Consider the following 25,482-nt stretch of genomic DNA (forward strand, 5'->3'; position numbering starts at 1 on the left):
CACGACATGGGTGCACTCACATACATGCAGGCAATACACTCATACACATAAAATAAAAATAATAAATAAAATACTTTAAAAATGTGCAAAAATTCAATAAAAATGAAAGAAAAGAATCTGTGTGGGACAGCATTTTTTAATGGGGCCACGCTGCCCCCCTCCAGGCCAACACTTGGAAATATCTAAAAATGTTAGTCATCACACCAGATGCCACTAGCATCTGGCAGGTAGAGCTGGTGATGCTTCTAACCATGCTGCAATGTTCAGGACGCTCGCTCAAGACAAAGAATTATATGATCCCAATGTGAATGAGCTTTGGTTGAGAAACTGATCATAGAGAATGAGAGGGGGAATACAGCAATCTCCTTCTGGAATACTGTCAATAATTTATATCAATATATATCTATGTAGCATCTGTGCATGTGTGCACACATACATGTGTGGGTACACATGGAGGACAGAAGTCAATCTTGGTTGTTGTTCCTCAGGTGCTATCCATGTTGTCTTATGATACAGGGTTCTCTACTGGCCCAAGGCTTGCTGATTAGGCTAGCTTGGCTGACCAGTGAGTTCCAGGGAAATGTTTGTTCCCACCTCCCCAGTACTGGGAATACAAGCATCCATTACTATGAACAGCTTTAACATCTGGGGATCAAATTCAGGTCTTCTTGCTTATGAGGCAAGTACTTTACTGACTAAATTATCTCCTCTTCCTCTAATAACAATATATTTTAATCACATAAAATTTTATACTTCTCATTAATAATTTCCCTTCATTATCTCTTTGTTTTTAAATTTTTATTTATTTTTATTTTATGTGTATGAGTGTTTTGCTTGAGTGTATGTAGGTGTACCACATGCATATACTACCTGTGAAGTCCAGAAGAGAACTGGAGCTACAGATGGTTGTTAGCTGCCATGTGGGTGCAGAGAACTGAATCCTGGTCCTTTGCCAGACTAGCCAGTGCTCTTGATCTTTGAGCCATCTCTCCAGTCCTCCAGCTTGTATAATTTAGATCAGAGTATTTTAAAGTCACAATTGACAGACAAAGACAGAAAAAGATTAGCTTGGCACCAGCCAATTATGAGCCTAGATTACAATTCAGGTTTTTTTGTTTTGTTTTTGGTCTTTTTGAGACAGGGTCCCCCTGTAGCCCCAGCTGTCCTGGAATTCACTATGTAGACCAGGCTGCCCTTGAACTCACCAAGATCTTCCTGCCTCTGCCTCTAGAGTGCTGGGATTAAAGGTGTGCGCCACCACACCCGGCCAATTCAGGTTTTTTGTCTTGGTCTCTCTGTGTGTTTTTTAGTCTCCATCTGTTGGTCTCTTTCAGTCTCAGTCTCTCTCTCTCTCTCTCCCTCCCTCCCTCCCTCCCTCCCTCCCTTCAGCTAATTTTCTCCTTTTTCTCCTTTTAGGAGATGGTATGGCCTGCAGACCACCTTGCATCTGGTGGGTATCAGGCTTTGCTGAATAAACTACTGAGGGTCAGGAATGGCTGGGTGGGGGATCAGCGGGGACAGGTACCAAATCCTGTCTCTCTTCATCTAGGCCCTACATGCTACTCTGCCCTTCACACACAATCTTTCACACACATTGCCCCTCCACCAGCTCCTTCCATAGTCAGCAGATATAATGCAGAAGGATTCCTAAGTATGTCTCAGAAATGTGTAGGAAGGGAAGAGAGTATGCAAACAGCATGCTTAAAGAAGGCTGGCTTGATAGTGTCTCCCTGCCCTCTTTTACCATGAGGTCTGTGGAGTGGAAGTCCAGCTGCACTGAAGGAGAGGAATTGCATTAGCTCCAATGTGTACCTAAATTGGAGTTATCATAAGAAATGCTTTCACAGTAAGAAGTTATGCTAGGACCAGAAAGGAAATCTGGAAAGGAAAGATGGATGTAAGGTGATTAAAAAAGTTTTTTTTTTTTTTTTTTTAAAGCATCCTCCCTGACTAGAGGGAATGACATTCAGGGAGGCCTGTTATGTCAAAGGTAGGGCAGTATTCCAGGTAAGAATGATGGGGGTCTGGCAATCAGTCTTACACTAAGGTTGATATCGTAACTTCCACATATAAGAGTGAACATGGGGAGGGAGACAGGTGGATAAAGGGAAGCTGGAATTAAGCAGTGCACCCTATATGCATCACTACAAAATCACACTAATCCTTAATTATTAAAACGAAAAAAAAAGTAGTAAAGAGGATTGGAATGAAGTGATGGAGAAGAAAGAGACGAGGGAGGCTGACATGTCACATTTTCATGTGGACTCCAGGGGGCTTTGACAATGACAGCATATGCTGGGAGTGAGGAAGGTGGGGAATCAGGGGCGAATGTTACCCAATATGGAGCCACGAGCTGCCTGTCTGTACTTGAGATCAACTGAAATGAACCCAGAACCTCAGTTTTTCCATCACCCGCATTCTATGCACCAACTGCTGCATTGCATGGCACCAACTACAGAACACCCTCATCATCACAGAAAGGCCTGCTGGGTACTGATCCAGAATGACTCTCAGGCTTCTAGCTTGGAAGAACACATCTTGCAGGGGGGGGGTGACATGTCAGGAATAGTTATGTCATTTATTAGAACAGAGGACAAAGAAAGAGGAACCAGTTGGGAAGGAAAATATGAATTTAGTATCACACATGTTGACTGTGGGTTGGCCAAGAAAGCTGTAGCAGGCATATGGGAATGCTACTCTGGAATTTGGCAGAATCCAAAGATGAACTGAGGTAAATAAAAGGCAGTGTTACAGGGATCCATGTAAGACCAGTCATGTGAGCATGGATAGAATTGTAAGGAAAGTCTCAAGGCAGGGCAGTGGCTAAGGAGTGAGGGGGAGTGGGGAAGGTAGGTAACTAGGATGTGCACTGCCCACGTGAGAAGTGGGACCATTCATCCGTGTGTCCTACCCTTCCACGTGCCAATTCAGGGCTGGTGCTCTTCATGTGAGAAAAGCCTTTTCTCACTATTCTTGGAACGCTCCCCTACCTGAATTTAACATCCACTGACATGTGGGCTTCCTTGTCCACTTCTACACGGCTCTCTAACTGATTCCAATATGCACATTGCTCAATACTGTGGCATACTCCAGTGAACAGTCAACTGCCTTATCTCTCTCAAATCTGGGCCAGCAGACAGGTAGAACCCAGCCTATGCCTGTTGGCTTGTATTCAGCACATATAGCTCACCTAGGAAGTGAATGACCAGTCAGCATGCAACTCTGTAGAGCCCAGCGAGGCTGAGGCATCCCTGTTCTTGCTGACCCTGAGGCAGGACGAGAAGGCTGGTACTTACTGGAAGGGGAGCTTCTCATCATTGGGCTTGATGCAGCGCACATAGTGTGGCGTTGTGGCGTTCAGGGTCTCCATGAGTAGGTTTAGGGAGGTGCGGAACTGCAGGGATGAAAGCCGGAGCTTAGCTGTTTATTTTTAATATTCCTGAATGCATAATAAAGAAAACTAACATACCAGTGATGACTACTGCACTGATGGTGACAGTAGTAGTTACTATTATTATTATGGTTAATCCAGAAGGATAAGGGAAGAGAGAAATTCAGTGACCAGGGTCAAATTCTAGCTGATACGCCTACCTTGCTATGAATAAAACCAAGTCCTTTCCACAGTAGGACTCTTCAAACTAAATGTGGGGAGACAATCCCCAATAAGCCGAACTTCCAGTGCTGAGGCATAAAGTGGGATGAAAGGCTAGTGAGAGCTAAGAGATGAAAGATCTGCCTGCCATACATTAGAAGCCTGCTATCCCTGAATGTGGGGACTAAAGCTGTAACATTCCAGAAATGACAGGGTTTGTATAAAATATCCATAAGCAGCAAATCCACAGGAATAAAAGCATACTGTAGGCATACTGTAATGGGGGTTTTTAAGTTGGCTGTTCCTGGGTTTATTTAAATCTCTGCTCCACACTTCAGATTTGAGCTCCTGCCTCCCCACACTGTCTGTAGACCTGAATCAAGTCCCCTTCCTTCTTCCTCCTCCTGCCCCAAGACAGCCCTTTTACATATGCAACAGGCCTGGGACTGGGACTGACCTGGTAGCCCACAGATTTCTTGTGTTCCTTGTTGGAAACCTTCATGGGGGTTCTGGCAGACCGAATGTTGATCTTTGAAGATGATCCCTTTCCGGGTATGTTGGTGGCAGGAGCAGGGTCCTTATCATCACGAAACAAGTCAGCTACTAGTGGGAACTAGAAGTAATCAGGAAGAATAATGAAAAGGAGCTCTCTTCCAGTTTAATGATGTTTATATTATTCTGAAACAGCTTTCCAATACATACCTACAAGAAATGATGTTCATAGCAGATTTATTCATAAGAGCTACAAAGTAGAAATGACTCAAATAGTGTCACGTGGTGAATGGACTAATACACTCAAACCGTGGACTATTATTCAACAATACAAAGGAATGAAGTCCTCACATATGCTACAACACAGCCTAGATGAGCTTTGAAGACATTAAGCTAAGTGGAAAAAGCCATATATAAAAGAATAAACAGCTCATGAGTATATTTACTTGAAACGTCCAGGTAATATAAAAAGGTTTAGTGGCCTACTGCTTGCCAGGAACAGGGGGAGAAGGAAGGGAGTGGCAGCTAATGAGTACAGGGTTTTTTTTCTTAGAGTAGTGAAAATATTCTTTTTTTAAAAAAATTTTTATTTTATGTGTATGAGTGCATTGTCTGCATGTACATAAGTGCACTTATGTTGTGCAATGCCCACAGAGGTTAGAAGAGGGAATTGGGATTCCCCTGGAACTGGAGTTACAGATGATTGTTAGCCGCTATGTGGGTGCTGGTAATCAAACGTGGGTCCTCTGTAAGAGCAGCCAGTACTCGTAATCACTGAGCCATCTCTCCAGCCCATGAAAATATTCTTGAGTTTATATTAAGGTTGCACAACTTGGTTAACTTACTAAAATACACTGAAGTTTATACTTCAAAAAGGGTGCACTTATGGTATGTGATGAGTGATATATCATCTTTAGAAAGGTTGGAAAGGTCAACTTTCCCTGATAGTCTTAACTCAACATTCACCTACAAAGACAGGCATAACTTCAGTTCCTTGTGGTGTGGTAGAAGGTAGAGCTATGTATTCAATAGACTATGGCTTCCCTGAGGCCTAGGTCTCTGTTATGAGGCCTATGTATTAGTATAATCAGGTCAGATGGAGGCCTTGGGCTAAGGGCATAAAGAGTCCAGTCATCAAGACCCTCAGCCTGATAAAGATACATCTGCCCTCATTCCCAAAACAAATCAATGCTGGGACTAGCACTATGAGGTCTCCAACACATGTCTGCCAGTGAGGAGGAAAAAGGAGCATACAAGCCTTCTTCGTCAATCTTGGCACATTGTATACCAACAGAAAAGAGGCCAAGGGCTAGGGTCTCTGACTCCATTAGTATCTCACCTGCGTTTTTCATGTGTGTGCACGGAGTTTATGTTAGTTACTTTTCCTGTTGCTTGGATAAATTACCCTGACAAAAGCAACTTAGGAAAGGAAGCATTTAGTCTGGCTTTTAGGATTCACAGTTTGAGGACTGAGCTCAGCATGAAGGGTCAGAGCGTCAGCTGGTCAATTACATCTGAGTCAAGAAGCAGGGAGTAACAAATGCTGCTGCTCAGCTAGATTTCTTCTTTCTGTTCAGTCCAGGGTCCCAGTCCAGGGAATGGGCTGCCCAGTAAGGGTGGGTCTTCCTATCTCAATTAACCTATCAAGATAATCTCTCACAGGCATGCCCAGAAGCTGCTTGTCTGTTTGGTGAGTCTAGATCCTGTCAAGCTGACATCAGTATTAACCATCACATAGTCCCAGAAGTGTGTAAAAACTGTGCAACATGTACGGGCTTTCATTACAATCTGCAGGGGTCCCCGGCTTACCTCCTCAACTCCTGGTAGCCAGACAACCTGACTATCTAGCCATAATGTGCTGCCTCAACATGAGCATGTGTACAGAGTCCAAACAAAGCAGCAAGATGGTGCTGGTAGCATGCTAGAGCTGTTCTCTGAACTTGGACTTCAGATTCAGATGACTTAGCTCACTCAGAAGCTGGTTCTGCAGCCTCATTAGGTAATTATGCTGAGTGGCAGACTGGGGTGACTGGTACATAAAACCAGTGAGTGACCATCTTATTCTCTGAGGGCTTCTTGTTACTCAACCTTACCCAGAACCACTGACAACAAGCTAGGGCATGTCCACAGAGAAACTGAGAGATGGAGACACTCCTTAGCAATCTGATATGACCACCTCTGGTATTATTTGTATAGTAAGAAAACTTGCATAAATTCTGAAGAACAAAGTGTTAACTGTCACAAAGCATCAGGCCTGGTCCTATTCAATAGCACTTCTTAGAGGATTAGCATAAATGTGCCCATCCAAATATACAAGGTTATGATGACTAATGTTCAAAATCACCCAAGCTTGTTTCCTATATCAAGTACTTTAAACTGAAACAAAGGATAAAAAAAACCCTATTGCCTTAGCATTATAGGTTTACATTTTAAAGTCAATTTTGGAGTAAAAAATAATTACATATAAGTAAGCATCTTATTTTACTCCACATAGTACCTAACCAGGTGGGTTATAAACAACAAAACTGTGTATCTGTGCCTCTGCATGTGTGAATGTGCTGGAATCCACATGTGTCTGCTCTTCCCTCATACCCTTTATTTCTCACAGAGCCACCAACCATCAGAAGCATCTTACTTTCAGTTTTTAGCAAGTGGTTTGCATGCAAATAATAGCTGCAGTTCTTTGTAATTCACTAGACTAGGCAGTCCAAAAGCAGTAACCAATCTGTTCTAGGGGCAATACCTTGGTGGTATAGTGCTTATGTAGCACATGGGAGGTCCTGGGTTTGAGCCCCAGCACCTCAGAAACATAATGAATAAAAGTATGAACCAATGATCTCAAGGCCAAAGACCATCTCTTGTGAGCAAGTCCATCCTTACTTCCAGCTACTCTGTGGCTGCAGCAGGCTGGCACAATTAGCACGAGAGAATACAACCATATTCTTGAGACTCTAGTTCCCTGTAGGAATGTTGAGGATAGTGTCAAGCAGGTAGCTTGGAGGGTCACTCCAATGACCTTATAGATGACTCCTAGTTTTAGATGCCAACACTGGCAGTTCTGCTCCTATTCACAGCATCTTTGCAATGGATCCTCTTCCTGTATGGCATTTCAAGGTTATAAATGGTTGTCTCTTTAGAGGATAAGGGACCTAGTTAATTATCAGAAAAATAGATGCCTCATATATATGACTTTTAAAAACTGTAGCTAAAATTTGTATGCCAACATCATAGTAGTTACACTTTATTAGATGTTCAATTGTTTAATTTTTAAAGATTTATTTTTCTTTTATGTGTATGAGTATTTTGCTTGCAAATATGTAAGTACACCACATACACGCAATGCCTGTGGAAGCCAGAAGAGGGCATTGGATCTCCTAGAACTGGAGTTACAGTTAATTGCCATGTGTGTGTGGGAAACTAAACCTGGGTCGTCTGCAAGAGCAGCCAGCGCTCTTAACTGGTAAGTCATCTGTCCAACCCCTTAGGCATTCAGTTCTGTGTTATATCGCAGAATCTAAGTCAGTACTTACTGACTCCTAAATCTCTAGCCAATGTTGTGCTTAGGGTTGGTTATATATATCACCCAGCATAGCTTTTTACATACTGAGTTCATAGAAAGTGAACACTAATCAATTATCTGCACAATTCAAAGTATAATGACAAGAGGAGGTCCTAAAGGAAATGCATAAATAACAAAGGTAATTAAACCAGAGGTCTAGGGTGAGGAGATCAGGAAAGGATTCTCTCAGGAAGGAATATTTGAGCAAATGGGATTCTTGAGGGGTAGAAAAGCACATCCTGGGAAAGTACCTGCAAATATGGAGCTCAGCACACTTGGGGAACTATTGTTTACATTTTACTTTACTTATTTAGTGTATGAGTGTTTTGCCTGCATGTAAATGCACCTATATCATACAATGCCTGCAGAGGTCAGAAGAAGGCATTGGATCTTCTGAAACTGGAGTTACAGATGGTTGTCAGCCACCAAGCGGATGCTGGGAACTGAACCTGGGTCCTCTGGAAGAGCAGCCAGTGCTCTTAATCACTGAGCCATCTCTGTAGTCCCTTGGGAACTATTAACTTTATGTTAATAGTTGCAGCCGCAATGTGTACCACAGAAGGGAAGAAAGAAGGGCCAGCTTGCTGAAGAACTTATGTTTTTAATTCCAAGAATAACATATCATTAAAGGTTAAAAAAAATACAGGTGGCAAATGTTTATAGAGTATTTAGACTGTACCATGCATGTCTGAACTCATTCAAGTTTCCCTATAACCATGTGGTCTAAGTACTAATTGCATCTCATTCTACAGATGAGGAAAGTTGCATCTCGGTGCCCAAGATCACAGAGCAAGTAAGTGGCAAAACCAAGATTAAAACCCAGACAGATTGGCTCCAGGACCTACCTACCAAAATGTACTACGAGAGAGGAAAAGACACGAGATCTTTTGGAAAAGGTCACTGCCCACAGCACTGGCTATCAAGCTAAAGCCTCGGCAGCAGAGGTGCTGTGCTAAGTGCTTGTAGAATCCAGAGGTCAGCAGAGCCTCTAACCTCACGGATACCTCAGGAGCAGTATGATACAGCAGGAGGAACATTGGGCTATGATCAGCAGACTCCAGGCTGTAATTAGCTATGTGGCCTATGGTAAACCTCTTTACCTTACTTAGTTTTAATTGTCTAAAAACATGGGAAACAAGCCTGGTGATCCTCTAATTCTCTCACCTGAACTCCTAGGTCTTCTTACATGAGTCCCTTCCTGTCCACTGTTTCTTGTTCAAATTTCTTTTCTGTCCCTCCCCCGGCCCCCACAGTTTAACTGTTTACCCTGCCTCTTGCTGTACCATTGCCCCACTCGGGCAGGGTGTCCATAGAGACCTTTTGGAGGTCTCTTAGGAGACATGGCAGCTCCACTCCCTCCAAATCTCTGCTGCGTTTCTAACTGTTCTTCTCCAGCACTTCCCGCCTTTGAACTGCTGTCTGCCAGGTCTGCATACTCCGCATTGGGTTCTCTAATGCTCCTTTCCTGGGCAGATGACTTCATGCCAAAGACATCTACTCTTCCCTCAACCCTCCCTTTCCAGTCTGGGAATACCACCATGATCTCTATTGCCAACTATCTGCTCAGCCTCTTCCTCCCTCTTGAGTGCCACCAAATTCAACATGGTAGAAACCACCCTCACATATTGCCTTATGAAGTTAAGGCTAGGGATTCTGCCCTCACTTCACCATCTCAACCAAGTCCCAGGTTCTGCCCATGATTCAATGCCCGCAATCCTTCCTGCATGAATTGGAATGTGGCTGCCCTTGTTCAGCACCACCTGGGCTTTCTTCTGGATCCCAGGTCACATTTTATCCAGATGAATTCCACCAATAGTTAAGAGTTTTCTCTGAATGCGAACTTATTCAGAAGCTCCCTATTTAAAGACTTAGGGGTCCTTACTTTTCTATGTCAGAAAGTCACCATGATACATTGAGAACATGGGAATGGCAGGGACAGAAGGGATTGCAGCAGGGGAGGCAGCCAGCCTGGGGTTCCCAAGATGCTACCACAGTGCCTAGACACATCTAAACAAGTAGATTGATGCTCAAAAACTTCCACATGGAAATAATGGGCAGCTAAAGGCATGGTAGCTCTTTAGATTTTCATTTTTTATTTTTAATTACGTGCATATATGTGTCTGAGTGTAGGTTTGTACATGTGAGTGCAGTATCCATCCATGGAGTGTAGAAGAGGGTGTCAGATCTCCTGAAGCTGAAGTTACAGGTATTTGTAAACCACCCAATGTGGGTGCTGAAAACCAAATTCAGTTCCTCCAAAAGAGCAGCAAGTGTTCTTAACCACTGAGACATCTCTCCAGCACACGTGGTCTCATTTTAAAAGACATCATTGTGATTAGTCTTCCATATAAAAATAAAAAGATGCTGGGGAAGAGCTGTTAGAAAGTCAGCATAATCTGGTCTACTGCCTTTCTGAAAAGGAGTTCTAAGATGTTTATGGCATGGAGATGAAAAACCAATCAGCATAATTATACTGTGTGGAGTCAAATTTACATAAATCATTAATAACTTATTGTGTGAAAAGTTTGTTAAGTTCCTATGCACAGATGATCACTGCTGGGTGAGGGAGAGTCAATCTTCTTTAAGGGAGAGACTCTAGATAGGCTAAATAGGTTCCAGTGGGTGAACTCACACAGAGGGACATCTGGGTATACACACTTGACTCCACAGGCCTTAACATATATGAAAAAATAAACCCTGTGGGTGGGCTATGGGGTTGTCTAGATAGGGGAGGGACAAAAATTCAATAAAAATATATATCAAGGAAAGGAAAAAACGTTAAGTCCTATGTATGGTCAGGAACAGATATCAAAAATTCCACAAAGAATTTTTGAATCAGACACAACATTAAGAGTATTTTTAAAGTTTCAGTTCCTTTCTCTTGTGTTAAATTAGAGAAGCCAATTATGATTGTTTTTATTAATCTTATACATCAAATAAGGGATTTATAAGAAACTGCAAACTGTCCAAGGTAGATTTAAACCCAAGTTGGCACCAAAGTTTCATCTGGAGAATTTGGGTTTTGTTTTCAAAGCTGTTTTAATTGCAGATCTCTTCTACTGAGACTTAAGAAGCAGTAAATTTCATATTCTATTTAGTGATTCAGTGACCATATGAAAGATCTAGATTCATCACAAGATTGAAAGACTAAGGGAAAGATCTAGGTTGATCATAAGATTGAAAGGTTAAGAGGCACCCTATGCAACCCTGGGCTATGGACAATCGCAAAAGACCCGAGAAGACTAGGAACCCGAAACTCAACAGCTCACAGTCTAATACTATTATTCTGCTAAATAGATACACTATTAAACTGACTCCTAATGACTTTTTGATATTGCCATAGATTAATGCATATCTTAGCTTTCCCAGAGAAGTTTCCTTATAGACCGGATGGATGATTAACCACAACTGGCCAAAATAAGAGGCTGCAGACTGTTTATCCCTAAACAGGATACCTGTATCAAAGTACTGCCTCCCATAGCTCAGGGATCACTGCAGAGCAGGGGTGGAAAGATTGTAAGAGACAGAAGAGGTAAATGACCACAAGGAAACAGTTTTTCAGATAGCTGGGCATTTACTCATATTAACTCACAGTAATGATGACAACATGTAAATTCAAGCCAGACAAAATCCTACATAGATGTGGAGAAGTGGGCAAGGAAACCTAACCCTGCCTGAGGAACTATTGGAATCTATGGCTGCTGAGAAGGTGAGAGTCAGTCTCTTTTAAGGGTGAGACTCTTGGTAAGTTGACCAGGCTCCAGTGAATGAACCTAAACTTAAGGGCAATTGGGGACATAAACTTGATTCCATAGGCCTTTATGTATATTAGAGTACAGGAAATTGGGTGGGGGAGTAGTAAAGAGGGGTGCACATAGGGGAGGGGATCTAAATATGATAAAAATATATTGTATGAAATTCACAAAAATTCAATAAAAAACAAAAAAGACCCAGGGAGAAAATGTCCCCTACACACCCATCCACCAAGAGGCCTGGGATGGACACGAACTTCTCTACTTCAGGAATGTCCCAGATAGAAGCAAACCTGAAGTAACAAGAGAAATCACCACTTGACAAGGAGCTTATACAAAGAGTAAAACACCTACACTGCTGGGTGAGGGGAAGACAGTTTCAGGCTGCTGTTAGAGCTGTTGAAATGTTTGCTTGTAAGGAGCCTGACTAGTAATGGAAGTCCTTCAGTTAATTTTAGGGAAGCTGTGGAAATGTGTCTACCCAGGCCTTTCTACAAACTGCCCCCTTCTCACTCGAAAGCAGTCACGGTAACACATTCAGGCAAACCAAGCAGGTCTCTAATCCTGTTTGTCATTTGTTTGAAATCTGTCCATAGGCGCCGGCTTCTATATTCTCTGTTATTTAAGCCTGGATATAGAGCTTAGAAACCCAAGGCAAATCTGTGTGACAAGGGATTAAGAGAGGCATGGAAACATTTTCTAAAGACTGTTTGACTGTCTAAGAAAATTTCAATTACTGATGCATGGACCCAGTTTCCTTAGCAATCATACCTATTCACTTGAGTTTATAAGAATACAAAAGAGATTTCCTTTAAAACAGATACGTGAACTGAGAGGACACAGTAGAGCACTTTGATCAAGATCTTCCTTAGAACTTTATCTTCAAAAACTATGCTGCAGCATAATAAAATGCACTTTCTTTTCAATCAATTTTTTTACATGGTTGATGCTACACTTTGATGGGAGTAGGTGAATCTCCAACATTTAAGTAAAAAATATTTTGTTTAAGTGGCTGTTTAATGGCCTTTAAAGGAAAGACTCTGCCCTTCCCCCTTGGGAAATGGAGGGTAACACTATCAATGGAAAGTTCTCATCTGCTTATTCTGGGTATTGAGACACATTTCCAACAACCTGCATAGACGACACTATATATATTTAAGAACATATTTTATAATATGTTGTCTCAATAAAGCTACTATATAATTTAAATTTAAAAATAAAAATGATTTTAAAAAGCAAACATTTGCTTGAAATGGCACATGTATCACCTTTAAGGAGCATGTGAGTGTGGAGAGCAATGGACAGGTGTGTACTGTCATCCCTTGTTAGGTCAAGCCATACTGAACAGAAAAGAGCTGGTTGTGGGATGGGATGCTGTGGCCCTAGTCTGAGCTACTTCACTCTGACTACTGGACCTTGGGGATTGTCAGGCTCAGGGTAGGTGACTTTGAGCAGAGACCATCTCTAAACCATACTGTTCTTAAGACCCCTTCTCTGCTGGCATGGAGTGGGGAGATAGTATTAGCGTGTCATCCAGACCATGGCCCAGGCTGCTTGGCTCACACTGACATAAATTTCCAACCCAATGCTTGTCCCTCTGATCTACATACAGTAGGTAACACGACATCTTCAGAAGAAAAATGTTCTCTTTTCGAGTATCTCTTTCCCTGCCCTCCCCCAATAAAATATTCCTTCTTATAGGCAGCAAAAACTGGGAGGGAAACTTGCCATCCTCAGTATTTAAAATAAATGAATGTGTTAATGTGCTTTAAAGAGGGATTTCTTTACTTATGTCCCTATTTATAGCTCTTTGGTAGCGGAGAAGGCAATTAGCTCCATTCTGACTCTCCACAGTGTAATAGGCTTCCCTAATTACATTCTCATTACTGCTGCTTTATCTCCATGCTCTTGGTGGGAGCTCTGCAAACATCCCTGTGGCTGGCGGCAGGTGGGAATCCTCTGTTTCACACTACTTAATTATTGTAGACAAGGTGATAATTTCTTATCAGGTACCCCACACAAAGGATAAAAGTCAATAGACTCCCATAAAAAAGAAGTACTTTAAATAAAATTACTAATTTACACAAGGATTTGAGAATTAGTTGTGCTTAGAGATGAAAACTGATTTAAAAAATGAGGCATTACATTATTAAATACCCCATGGCCTTGCTTGTTTCCAGTTCTTTTATTAGTCTGACTTTGATGCGAAGTTTGAAACTTAAGCCTCAGAGGACCTCTACAGACAGCAAAACTTTAAAGAAACTGAGAGTGGCTTAGTAAACAAAGATGTGTAAATATGCACAATAGCAGATGCACCAAACATGCCCATTTGTCCAGTGGACTGAAAGCAGAGCCACTCTGGCCTGTAGCGGTATCTGTAGATGGCTCATCTGTGGGTTTATGTGGCGAGATAGGGGTGAATGCAAGGCCACTGGTTTGGCAGAAGGGAAAGCTAGAATTGCAGTGGGTGAGCTGGAGAGAAAGAAGGAAATCTGAAAAGCACAGCATAGACCTTTTTCCATCCTGCAATTCAGCAACATCTAAAAACTGTATACCCATTGAACTATCAATTCCAGTGCTAAAGTTTTATCCATCAGACATAATGGTACAAGCAAACAGACATGCAAAAAAAGCAGTTACAGCCTCATCATTTGAAATAGCAATCTACTAGCAGTTATTTAAGAAATAAGTAGATGTGCACTCACGTGGAAAGATGGCCAAGGTACAATGGTACATGCAAAAACTGAGGGGACTAGGAATGCATACTGTGACAATTTGGATCTTTAAGAGATATACCAATGTGCTATATGTGCAGAACAGTCATTCATGAAAAGATAAGACCCCAGAGTGGGGGAGAGGGCTTGTACACATTTCTGTATTACTTGAATTTTTATGACTAAAATAAAAATCCAGTATGTCCAACCTAAAATATTACCCCTGTATAGAAAAGAGCAAGACAATTATTCCTACCAAGGCCTGCTTTCAGGGTCAACTCTTAGCTGGTGCCTGGGAACTTGGATTTTGGATGAGTTTTCAGCATTCCTTGATAAGGCAGGCTCACTGTGCCTAAACTGATTGTATAAACAATGTCATTCATATTTAACATCTGCTTTTCCCCTAGGAATATGGAAGTTTAGTTCATATTAAGACAAGGGTACCTATGACCCTTGGCAAACATTTTGTAAGTATCCTCACACTTGTTTCTTTAGGAAATTCAGCACAGCCCATGAAAATTAATGGAAAGACTCTTAGAAGCTTGTAGCTTGTCTCCCCCAAACTCATCCCCAAGCACTTGTCCTTTGCTGGGTTTGCTTTGTATTCCTTGACTGTAATAAACTGTCACCCTAAGTATAACCAACCACATGCCAGTTTCTGTGAGTCTTCCTAGCAAACTACTGAACCTGAAGATAACCTTAGAGGACCCTAACATCTTCTTATTCTTTTCCATAGAACCTTCACATTACTATTACATGTCATGTACCAACATGTATCATGGTCACACACATATTTATGGACTTTGCATGTGTGTACTAACCATATTTTTTCACTGAACTAAGACCCCCCAAGGTTGGCTGTATGTATTGATTACCCATATGCTATAAATATTAAATGAAGAGCCAGACAGGTTGGCATATATCTTTAATCCCATCACTCAGCAGACAGAAGCAAGCAGATCTCTGAGTTTATAGCCAGGCTGGTCTACATAATGAGTTTCAGGTCAGCCAAGGCTACATAGTGAGACCTTGTCTCAAAACAACAACAACAAATTCAATGAAATTGGTAAATAAAACTAAGACATTCAGAATCAACACAGTGCAGAACCAAACTGTATTTAATAACTGTCATTTATATTCCTCCCTGAAAGGAGAAATTTTTATCAAGATGACAAAGACTTCAATGCCTGAAGGCCACCATTGGGCTTACTGGAGATCATGGGCCTCTCATGATTCTTGGACACATAGGATGGGAATGATGCTCGTCATGCCCTTCAACTGCTTTTTCCTGTGGCTGGAGGCTCCTCTCTTACACCCTTCCCCTCAAGTCTTGAGAAAAATGGAAAAACTTCTAACTACTATGAACATATTCACTTTTACTCCAAGCTGTCTGTGATTAGTTCTCTGATATTACAGATATCCATAGATGACAAGGGGTGGTGGACAATTGGCTGCTGAGTCAAACAGTCCCTAAATCCCATCTTGGGGTACCTTACATAAAAGGGTTTACTTAGCTTTAAATCCTTGAGTTCATATTGCTAGCCGTAGTTCTTCATTCTATGATCTCTATATTGCATTCATAATTCTAAAGCTTATCACAAAGAGAAATTAATCTGTCATTTCTCCAGTGTTATCAGGGCTCTGCAGTGCGTTTGGTGCTGCATGGTCTGGGAGAAAGCTTAAACCCAACAGAATCCTTCCTGGGCTCCACTGAAAGCATGAAGCTGGCAGCAGCATCTACATCCATGTCAGCTTCAGAGATGCAACTGCACAGGCCTCACCCAGGTACAGGCACTCCCCAGACTCCACCCTTCAAGCCATTTAGGCACCTCCTGGCTGTAGACTATGAGTGGTAGGTCTCCAGTCTTGGAATTTCCTGTGAAGATCTTTATCTGCCCACTCAGGGACAACATAATGTAGCTTTGCTCATCTCAAATGAAAACAGGTGGGTTTGGGTCACTGACTCATAGGCAAGTGCTTAACAAATGTGTGTAGTGAAGGGTACCTCATCTCTACCTGAAGAACGGACATAGTGTCTGTGCTTTCTTTGTTATACTGATGAAAAAACAGAAATAACAAAGATTCCAAAGTAGATTTTAAAGTCTCTGAAATCTCATCTTTTTATTCACTAAGATTTTGCCTGTAAAGTTTCTTCAGACTGCTGAACAGAAACTAAGTACACAAATGCTAGAGTCTGAGGGGTTCAAATAATTTTATGTATGTGAGCGGAGGAGGGAGGACAAGTGTCTTAAATATCAGCAAACTTTTCACCATTCTACCTACTGCTGTGCCTCTCCCTGTTGTCACCTGTCTTGCACCTCCCCTACGTCCTTCCATTAGTAGGTGTCTTTCCTACTTATCTCCCTGACCCCTACGTTCGGCTTTCTTCCCTCCATCAGGCCATATTCAAATGTTTTCAGATGGAAATAACCAATAAACCTCGCATCTCTGCCTTCCTGTGCTCTACAGTGGGGCCCACACTAGCCTCTTCCCTCCCACATCTGTTGTTGGCACATTTTCCCCAGCTAGTTTCACCTTTACCCCTGGATGCTCTAGAACTTGCTATGTAGATCATGCTGGCTTTGAACTTGTAATGATCCTCCTTCCTGCCTCTGCTTCCCCACTGCTAGGATTACAGACATGTGCCACCATTCCAGGCTCCCATTTATTTATTTATTTTGTGATACTGGGGATTGAACCAAGTATTCGACCACTGACTCACTCTGTCGGTCCCATTCCCAATGCTCTTTACCTTGCTGGCCTTCAGGATGTTGATCTGTTCTTCATATACTGTGTCCCTATTTTTCTCCAGAAAACCATCCGAAAGGTACTCCACCTGGGGCCGCAGCAATGGAAGGAACAGCAGTTAGTGCTTCAGCTTGACTAGGTACCTTCGGCAGCTTCTTAAGTAGCTTATTTCATTCACATGATATTTTCTAAAAAGAGTTATGAGTAGATGGGAGACCCACAGATGTCTCTGTTTAAAATGTAAATCTGATAAGCCACCAGGATTAACACAGAGGGAACTGAGCATTCATTTGGCAGAAGAAAATACTGTCTCAAAAGGGAATTCCCATGATAGAAGACTTCTTCAGGGTGCTATGAAAATAACTTCTCATCCAGTGGCCCAGACACACCAAATCAGTATGAGCAATTACCATCTGAGACTCTAATAGAAATCCATTTAACAAAGTTCAAAGTCTACATCTATCACTGGGAACAGTGTCCCTACCTCATTTTCTCTCCTCCCTTTTCTCTCAGGCTCAACAGAAGCAGATTCCTAATCATACTTGTTGCTGTCTTCCCAGTATAGCAGCCCCCAATTACTTACTACCTGCTGTGCACATGAAAGGCAACTGCAAAAGCACAGGCTGAGCTTAAACCCTGGTCTTGGCAATTCAGTATACCAGAGACAGGGCGGAGTGTGCGTGTGTGTGTGTGTGTGGGGATCACTGAGTGGAACTTACCTTCAACCTCATGTGTCTAGAACTCACAAGGCCAGCTCCCTCATAGCCCAGATAACCTTTAGTCTACCCAGAGTAGTCCTAATGGACCAGCAAAGAGGACGGTCACCTTATCTGCAAAGTGGACGACAATGAAGGCTGTGTTGGACATGCGAGGTTTCTGGAAGTGCTGGCTACTGGAGTGTCGGTCATAGAGCTTCTGGGCCCAGTTCTGGTCAGTTCCTTTGGGGACCTGGAGAACCATAAGATAAAGTGCCTCATGATATAGGAAAAGGCAGTGCAACATCACAGCAGAGGGCTGAGTCTGTTCCTATGCTGGCCCCATGAGGTGGGTTCAGCTCTCAAGCCAGGCCTCTAACTGGACTATGGTAAGAACAACTCAACCACGGATATTCAGGATCCTGCTGCAGCAGGTCCTTGACCTGTCATGTGTGGGCTGGTATCCACGGGAGGATGCTGAGCTTCAAAAGACAAGATAGATAACAGAAGAGGGAAATCCCAGGAAAAGAGGAGGGTGGAGGCCAAAGTCACAGCAGAATTCTACACCTGAAGATATTTTCTTCCTGCAATACCATCATACTTGTTCCCTCCAGCACCATACTCCTGCTCACTTAGGAAGACTCTGCTGCAAGAAAGCCCAAGCCTCCTCTCCTAGCTCATCCGTCTCAGCCCCACTGCCCTTTCCTCTGAAGGCTTTCCTGACCACTCTTCATCTTGCATCTCTCTTCTCTGGAATTCCTCACACTTGATCTCACACAGACACAAACAGCTCAGCATTAGCTTCTGGATATTTACACTACATATTATGACTATGGAGTTGAAGAACTATGGCTTACTGCTTTCTCTCCTGTCCTGCCAAGGATTGAGAATTGGTCTCTGGCCACATGCTCTGCCTGGAACTATTCCCTGTCCTCCAAATGTAGACCTAGACTTAGACTATGTGATGGATTCTCAAGGGCAGCCCCTTTCTTTTCTTTTTAACATTTTTTCCTTTTTTAATTGAATTTCTGCAAATTTCATATAACATTATTTTGATCCTATTTAGATCCCCTCTATCTGCACCCCACTACCTCCTGACAAATTTTATGTACTCTATTTTATATATGTATATGTATTATTTATATATAACATATATGATATATACACCCCTCACTAAGAGTTAGTGGGTGCTAGGGAAGGGGGTGGTTTTCTTCAGTGGTGTAGCCAATAATACGTTGCCCATGTTTCAGTATATAATCCCCCCAACACATTCATGCTTACTAAAATAAGCAACCATAATTAAACTCAGTGGGTTAAAACAAGACATTGCAGTAAGAGGAGGCTTGTTGGGAAGAAGAGTTTCAGTGACAGAGGCAGGAATGAGAGAGGGTAATTTTTGGAAATGCCCCAAACTCAGTATATACATGCATAAAATTGTATATAAAATTTAAAAGTAAAAAAGAAAATATAACACAGTCACTGTGCCTGCTGTTCAAAACAGCTAAGGATGACAGTGACTTATCAATCAGAGGCCACTCACTCCTTGCTTATCCTCAATACCCACCAACAATTCTTAGGTAGGAGTAGCTCACTGCCTCTCCCCCATCAGTTTACATTGTATTTTCAGGTCAGACAAGGTTCAAGGTGACTCTTGCAGTGGCCATTCTAAAAAGGGCTTTGCTGAGTAAATTAAATGTGTTCCATACAGAAAATGCTTACAGATGTGGGAACAAACTTTTTAGGTCCTTTGTAAGCAAACTGATCTTTCTCAGGATTCTATGCAGTATACCTAATACTGAACGCCCAGAGCTATGTGCCATAGGAAATTGAAAGAAAGAAACCTTTTTTTTTCTCAGGAAAGTTATTAATTGTATAGGGCAGACAAAAATATATTTAATTCAGCACTTTCTATATATATATATATTGTTTTATATCTGTCTCCAAGAGTTCTGTTTTGGAACTACCAGGTGTAAAGCGAGGAGGAGTCAGCATGGTAGGGCTCATAAGAACCAGGCAGGCCAGGGCATGGGAGAAAGAGGGACCTCAAGGGGCTGACCAGCTGGGCCACATAGCACCAGGAGGAGAAGCCCACTAAGCAAATACTGAAATCTGCTACCAACAAACTCACCTTGCCTAGCAACAAAATCACCTTGCCTTGAAAATGAGTTTGGACTTGAATGAGAAGATTCTATGACCCTGTATATTCACTAATTCAGACTGGCATTAAAAAAAACAACAGAAAAACAACAAAAACAAAAAACAAAGGAAACCAATGGTCAAGGTCATGTATACACATACTTCTTGACCAAGACCCATCTTTCCTTTAACTCTCATCATATTTCCAAGTAAAAACAAGCCAGCAGGAATTCAGTTAGGATTCTCATAGTAGCAATAGCTAATATTCACAGTGCTTATTATTTGAAATCATTTTCTACATTTCAGTGTATCAACTCACTTAATCCTCATGTCATTTCCTAAGCTAGGTATTGTGTTTGTTCACATTTTAGAGATCAGGACATTGAGACAGAGAGGTTAAGTAAGTTGCCCAAGGACACAGAGTTGGGAAGTAGCAGGCACTGGTTCTAGGGCTTGTGTCCTTCCCTATTAGGCTTCCTGGCCTGACAACAGAGTGTTTTTAAGGCAACCATGAAAGCAGGGTCAAGTAAAAGGTACTCATCTCCAAAAATATTTTCATAAAAGTAGATTTTAATCAGCCACAGGAGAGAGAAAACATTGTATTTTAACACAATCTATGTTATGGCTACCAATGGCTCTAGAATGTACAGTGGAACAAGCCCTTTAAAAAGCAATCCACACATGGCTTCATCCAGGCTTTTTTACACCCCTCTTGAAACACTGTGGGGATCACTGGACCCAGAGTCTGGTTTTAGCTCTGTCCTTCAGAGGCCTAAACCCTCTGATCTGTGGTGCTGGCCACAAGTCATCAGTAAGTTGAAGCCCACCCTACATGAAACACCTTGCATACACAACTCTATGGAGACAATGGGGCGGTGGGCAGGGGCTGCCAGTGCATTTGTGGGGCAGTGAAGATGTTTTAACATCAATAGTGGAAGTGATGTCTGCAACTCTGAATGCACTAAGAGCCACTGAACTGTGGTATGTGAATTATGTCTCAATAAAACTGTTAAAAATCAATTTTACTCTTTGTTATTAAAATAAAGTAGGAAAAAGAAAAAGGCAGCCATGTGGGGGAAATGAAAACCCTTTTCTAATATCCTTGAATAGAGATTATTTCATCACAGACATTGCTCTTGCTTGGGATATCACCTGTGGCCAAGTTTGCCCTAATAGAGCATCAGATGGGAGAGAACTGCTAAAGATTCTGTGACCATTTATTCACCCCTGCTTTTGTTCTTGACTTCCTGAGCCACTGCTACAATGACTGCCTTCTGGGTCACTTATTCACCATCTCATCCCAACCTATACCTCTGTGGCCCTCACATGCCACATCATCTCCCCGTCACCCAACATGAACTCTCCAGTCATGCCTTCACCAGAACATCCCCAGACCCTCTGTCTCTGAGGAATACCTTCTCCTACCTCTCCTAGCTGTCAGAAAAACCCAGCTGGGCCCAGGACCCTGTGGTCCCGCAGCTCTCTAGGGAGGTGGTTTCTGCTACACCCTGCCACATTGCCCTGCATCTGGGCTCCTCCACCCTCAGCAAACACTGTGTGCTCAGCAGCACAACTCCAGACCTGGTAAGCACCCCCACACACACACTCTTCCTGTCATTTAGGGGTATCTGAGTTCACACATCATCTCATCCTGGATCCACCAAGCTCTGCTGATCTGATTTAGAGTAAAAGAGCAGCTGCCAAAGTCAGACCAAGTTTCTGTGGATTGTGACTCTGCTCCCAGCAGGATGTGGACCTGGCAACTACTCTATTCATTTATGGTCTTTGACCTCTGCGAATATCCCTGTACCTAGGCTATTCTTCCTATTCACAGAAGCTACGCCCACCTCCACTCTCCACCAGCTTCTGATATGCTTCCTTTTCTCCTTCACAGGAAATCCAAGTTGTCAGGCAGGAAATTGAGAACTACTCTATGAGTTGAGGATGTAGCTCACTGGAAGAGCATGGGGGTCGCACATGGGTTCTATCCTCAGCACAGCCAAAACAAAAAGAAAGGAACTCCTTCAACCTTCAGAAACCTGTCTGTAGCCTACTCAACCCCTGCCCTACTCCTAGAAAGGAGAGCTCTCTCTTCCCAGCATCTTACCCTCTCCTGTCTCCTGGGGGACCACAATTCTCGCCTCCATTCCTGCTGCTCACAGGCTCCAGGAAGGTGCTTAAACCTGCCATCTCCCCTGCCTCCCCTCCAGAGGCCAAAATACTGCCTCCGTGGCCACTACTCCCCAGCGACTGAAACTGTACCACTCAACAGTCTCCAGGCAGATCACAGGAACTCTACCACAGACTTCCCCAAGGCCCTAAGCCCCCATTATTTCCTGCCTGCCCAGCCTGGATTCTCCCTTAAACTCACCTTCCTGAGACCTGAGGGCCACTGAAGAAACAGGGATCCGGAATGTGAACAACAAACTCCAAGGGTAGGCTGCCCCAGGTGAGGAGATAGGAGGCCAGAGGCCCTGCTGTTTTTGACCTGTGTGTCTGTCACAATGACTCCATAGTGAGGAAGGCCCATTCTACTCATCTCTTCTCATCTGGTTCCACAAACAAATGACTGCTAGTTGAATGGGGCAGATCTTGCCTCTCACATTCAGGCCTGCCTTTATGAGTTCCCACAGCACCTCTCCAACTTCTGTATTCTCTCCAATTTCTGTATTCACTGCAAGTGTTTCCAGAGGCCAAATTATTGCTAGAAAGCAAGTGTAACCCATATGGACCTCACATGTCCTATCAGACTGACTAACTTATTCCCTGGAGACAGACACATGGGATGCTAGAGGGCAGTAAACACCCATTCTGAACATGGCATACGAGTGGGTGGATTGGCTTATGGCCCCCTCAGGTAGCCTTATGATGCACTGGAGACAGCAGAGTTTTGGTGAGAACAGTCTGAAAATTAAAACTGCCTGTAAGTACACATCATCTTTCCCATCTTTTTTTAATTAACTGAGAGACAGCTACGGTTTGTGGCTTGGTTAGGGCATTACTATAGATGCCGAGGCTCCCGCCGCCCCCGCCCCCACAAAGGAACCTGTGTTCTTAGAACGGAAGGACACTATTCTTGTCCTAGTGTAGCTCCTGGCCTCCATCATAGGGGAGAATGATCCTATGCACTGCTCCTCTAAGTCCATGTCCACATTTGTGGCTGGAAAGCAGCTTGTGGACTGCATGCCCTGCACAGCTCCAAGAAAGTGATTTCCCATTGGCTGCTTCACACCGTGAGTCCATTCCTCACTTGGCTTTGAGTCTTGTTACATAGAGGTCACAGAACTCAAGTCGTCTTTACAGTGAAACCTCATTATTCTTTCTCAGAGGATCAGAGGTGGCTTCCACATGTCTGAGGTGAGTCCCACAGGTGACAGGATCAGTCAAAGGAATGCCAGCTACCTCAGGTGCCATCCATGATATAGAAATTCCTCAACCCACTTAGGATCACAGGATACTTGTAGGTAGAAGGGTCTAAAAGCACTGTCTTGTCCTCTTTTCTTTTTCTTTTCTTTTACAAATTTATTACAGTACCACTTTCATACAGTAAAACACTGGGTACATTTTGACAGGTGTAATAACATCTATTGACTTAAAGCCCTCAGTTACAAGGCTGCTTCAGATAGGATTCTACCCTAACTTCCAGAGCAAGGTTATCTGCACAAAAGTTTTCACATTGTGAGCTTTTTGCCTTTCCCCTTAACTTAGTCTTCACCTGGCCTCCTCTTTCCTGGTGTTCTGACATCACCCGCTACCCGCCGCCCAACTAGCTTGATTAGCAAGAAATCCAGGCTTTTGGCAAACCTTCCCTTCTAAGCAGCTGGTGAGGCCTCATGTGGAAACAAGTTCCCAGTAGCTGGGTGTCTCTGAATCAGCTCCCCCGCTCTTGATCTTGCTCACTTGTCACTCTTGCCCCCCAGCTGGCTCATGGCCCTCTCAACCTACTGAAGGATTCTGACTCCAAATGCAGGCTCTGTCTTCAGACCTCCCTGGGCTCTATTCCTGCTGCACCTCTAAACATGATCCTGTTGCTCTTGAGGACTTTTCACTCAAGATGAAGCATCTAATCAACATACATCACATTGTGTTTCATGGGTTGCAGTGGCAGGAGTTTGAAACAGTTTTATTAAGCTATTTCCTAGCGATTCTCGTAAGTAAAGTAGATTCCAACAGGAACACTCTCAGGCATGTGCACTTAAAGACTGAACACAAGGTCCTTGGGACACTTCCTGGGCTGGGATTAGAGCCTCCAGGAAGCTGCTTTGGCAACTGCTGAGCACAGTTTGCATCTATCTGTTTTTTCCACGATTGCTATCTGCTGTATGTTCTCACACCACTCCTATAACTGTCACGTCCCTGCCCAGCACTGCTCTGGCCTTCCCTCATGGGCTTGTATCCTACTTCTTGAATGTGAGGTATAAGAGGTCACTGTCCATCTGACCCCATGCCTGTGCCCTGAGAACCAGTGTTCCTACCTCCAGTTTGACATTCCTGTTCCACTGGGTAAGAATGGCATCTCCAGGATCCCCAGTTGGCAAGGCAAAAGAAACCCATTGGCAGCCAAGGGAAGTTACAACTCATTGCAACCCACTGGACAGCTCCTAAAGCCCCTAAAGAATGGGTCATCCTGAAGCACTGAGGTATTTTTGTGTGAAGCTATAAGTAAATTGGAAAGGAAAGGTGATGTTCCCTGAGAGGGGGGCCGATTTATGATTAATTGTTCATACAAAGCCTGGCTCATCACAGAGCCAAGCAAACTGCTTCCTCTATGGATCCTTAAAAGTTGGGCATGACCTTTACCTTCACCTTCACCACCAGGAGCAGAGTAAAGAGCTGAAGTCTGCTTACAGCAAGAACAGGGGAGCTCCCCAGCCTCAGCTCCCCAGAGGTCTGAGCTGAACTCAGGACCTGGAGCTGTGTTTGGTTTGGGGGTATGAAGTTGGAAGAGAGGGTTACTGATCAGAATCGTAAGGGCCTGGGGAGGGGAGCATGGTCCCAGCTGAGTTTGGGAAAGGGGCTGCTGGCAACTGACATAGACCCAGAAAATTTGAGGAGGAGCTGTCAGCAAACAGGGGGCCTAGGCTATGACTCTGAGCAGTGTCACTCCATCCAGAGAAAGCTGCTGCACCTTGACTGCAAGTTTGCAGATTGAGTAAGATTAGACGAGTACCTGACACACTAAGAAAAAAAGTGTCCCTCCTGGGGCACTGATTTTGACGATAAAGCTCATGTCTGCAATGAGATGCCAAAAATATCAGGGGAGCCAGGTGTGGTGGTGAATGCTTGTAATCCTAGCACTTTGGAAGCCGAGGCAGGAGGATTATCATTTCTAGGCCAGCCTGAGCTACATAGGGTTCCAGGCCATCCTGGCCTATAGAGTGAGACCTTCTCTTTCAGGATCCCCCTGCCACCCAAATGATAAGAGATAAGACTATTTCAGCTACAGGGTTTAGTATATTTTCACTATATCTTCTTTTTGCAGGGTGGGATTCAGGTTTTTTTGAGACAGGATCCCAGGCTGGTTTCAAATTCACTTTATAGCCCAGGTTGGCCTCAAACTTGCAGCAAAGCCTCTTGAGTGCTGGGATTATAGGTATGTCCACCACATCCAGCTCTATCTTCTACCATTTTGTTAACCTTTCCATTTCAAGGCAATGGAACAAGGTATACCTTTCTGGAAGGAAAAATCCTTCATCTCCCTAAACATTCAGCCATACACAGGCCCTTTCTAGCAAATTGTGGGAGAGGAGAAGTCAGTTGTCGTTTCTTCTCTTTCTTTACCAAGAACCATGTG

General features: G+C 43.2%; 1 protein-coding gene across 2 annotated transcripts in view; it reads right to left on the bottom strand.

Annotated features, from left to right (window-relative positions):
* Myo5b (myosin VB) overlaps positions 1–25,482 on the bottom strand; it is a 361,461-nt gene that overhangs the window by 97,843 nt on the left and 238,136 nt on the right. For both annotated transcript variants that reach the window (XM_029557950.1, XM_029557949.1), the window contains exons 13-16: positions 17,683–17,805; positions 16,862–16,945; positions 4,050–4,205; positions 3,297–3,394 (exon numbers count right to left, since the gene is read on the bottom strand). In XM_029557950.1, the coding sequence (XP_029413810.1) occupies positions 3,297–3,394; positions 4,050–4,205; positions 16,862–16,945; positions 17,683–17,805 (461 nt within the window). The remainder of the gene's footprint in view (positions 1–3,296; positions 3,395–4,049; positions 4,206–16,861; positions 16,946–17,682; positions 17,806–25,482) is intronic.

The sequence above is a fragment of the Nannospalax galili genome, unplaced genomic scaffold (assembly GCF_000622305.1).
Source record: "Nannospalax galili isolate Female #2095 unplaced genomic scaffold, S.galili_v1.0 scaffold1228, whole genome shotgun sequence".
Lineage (NCBI taxonomy): Eukaryota > Metazoa > Chordata > Mammalia > Rodentia > Spalacidae > Nannospalax > Nannospalax galili.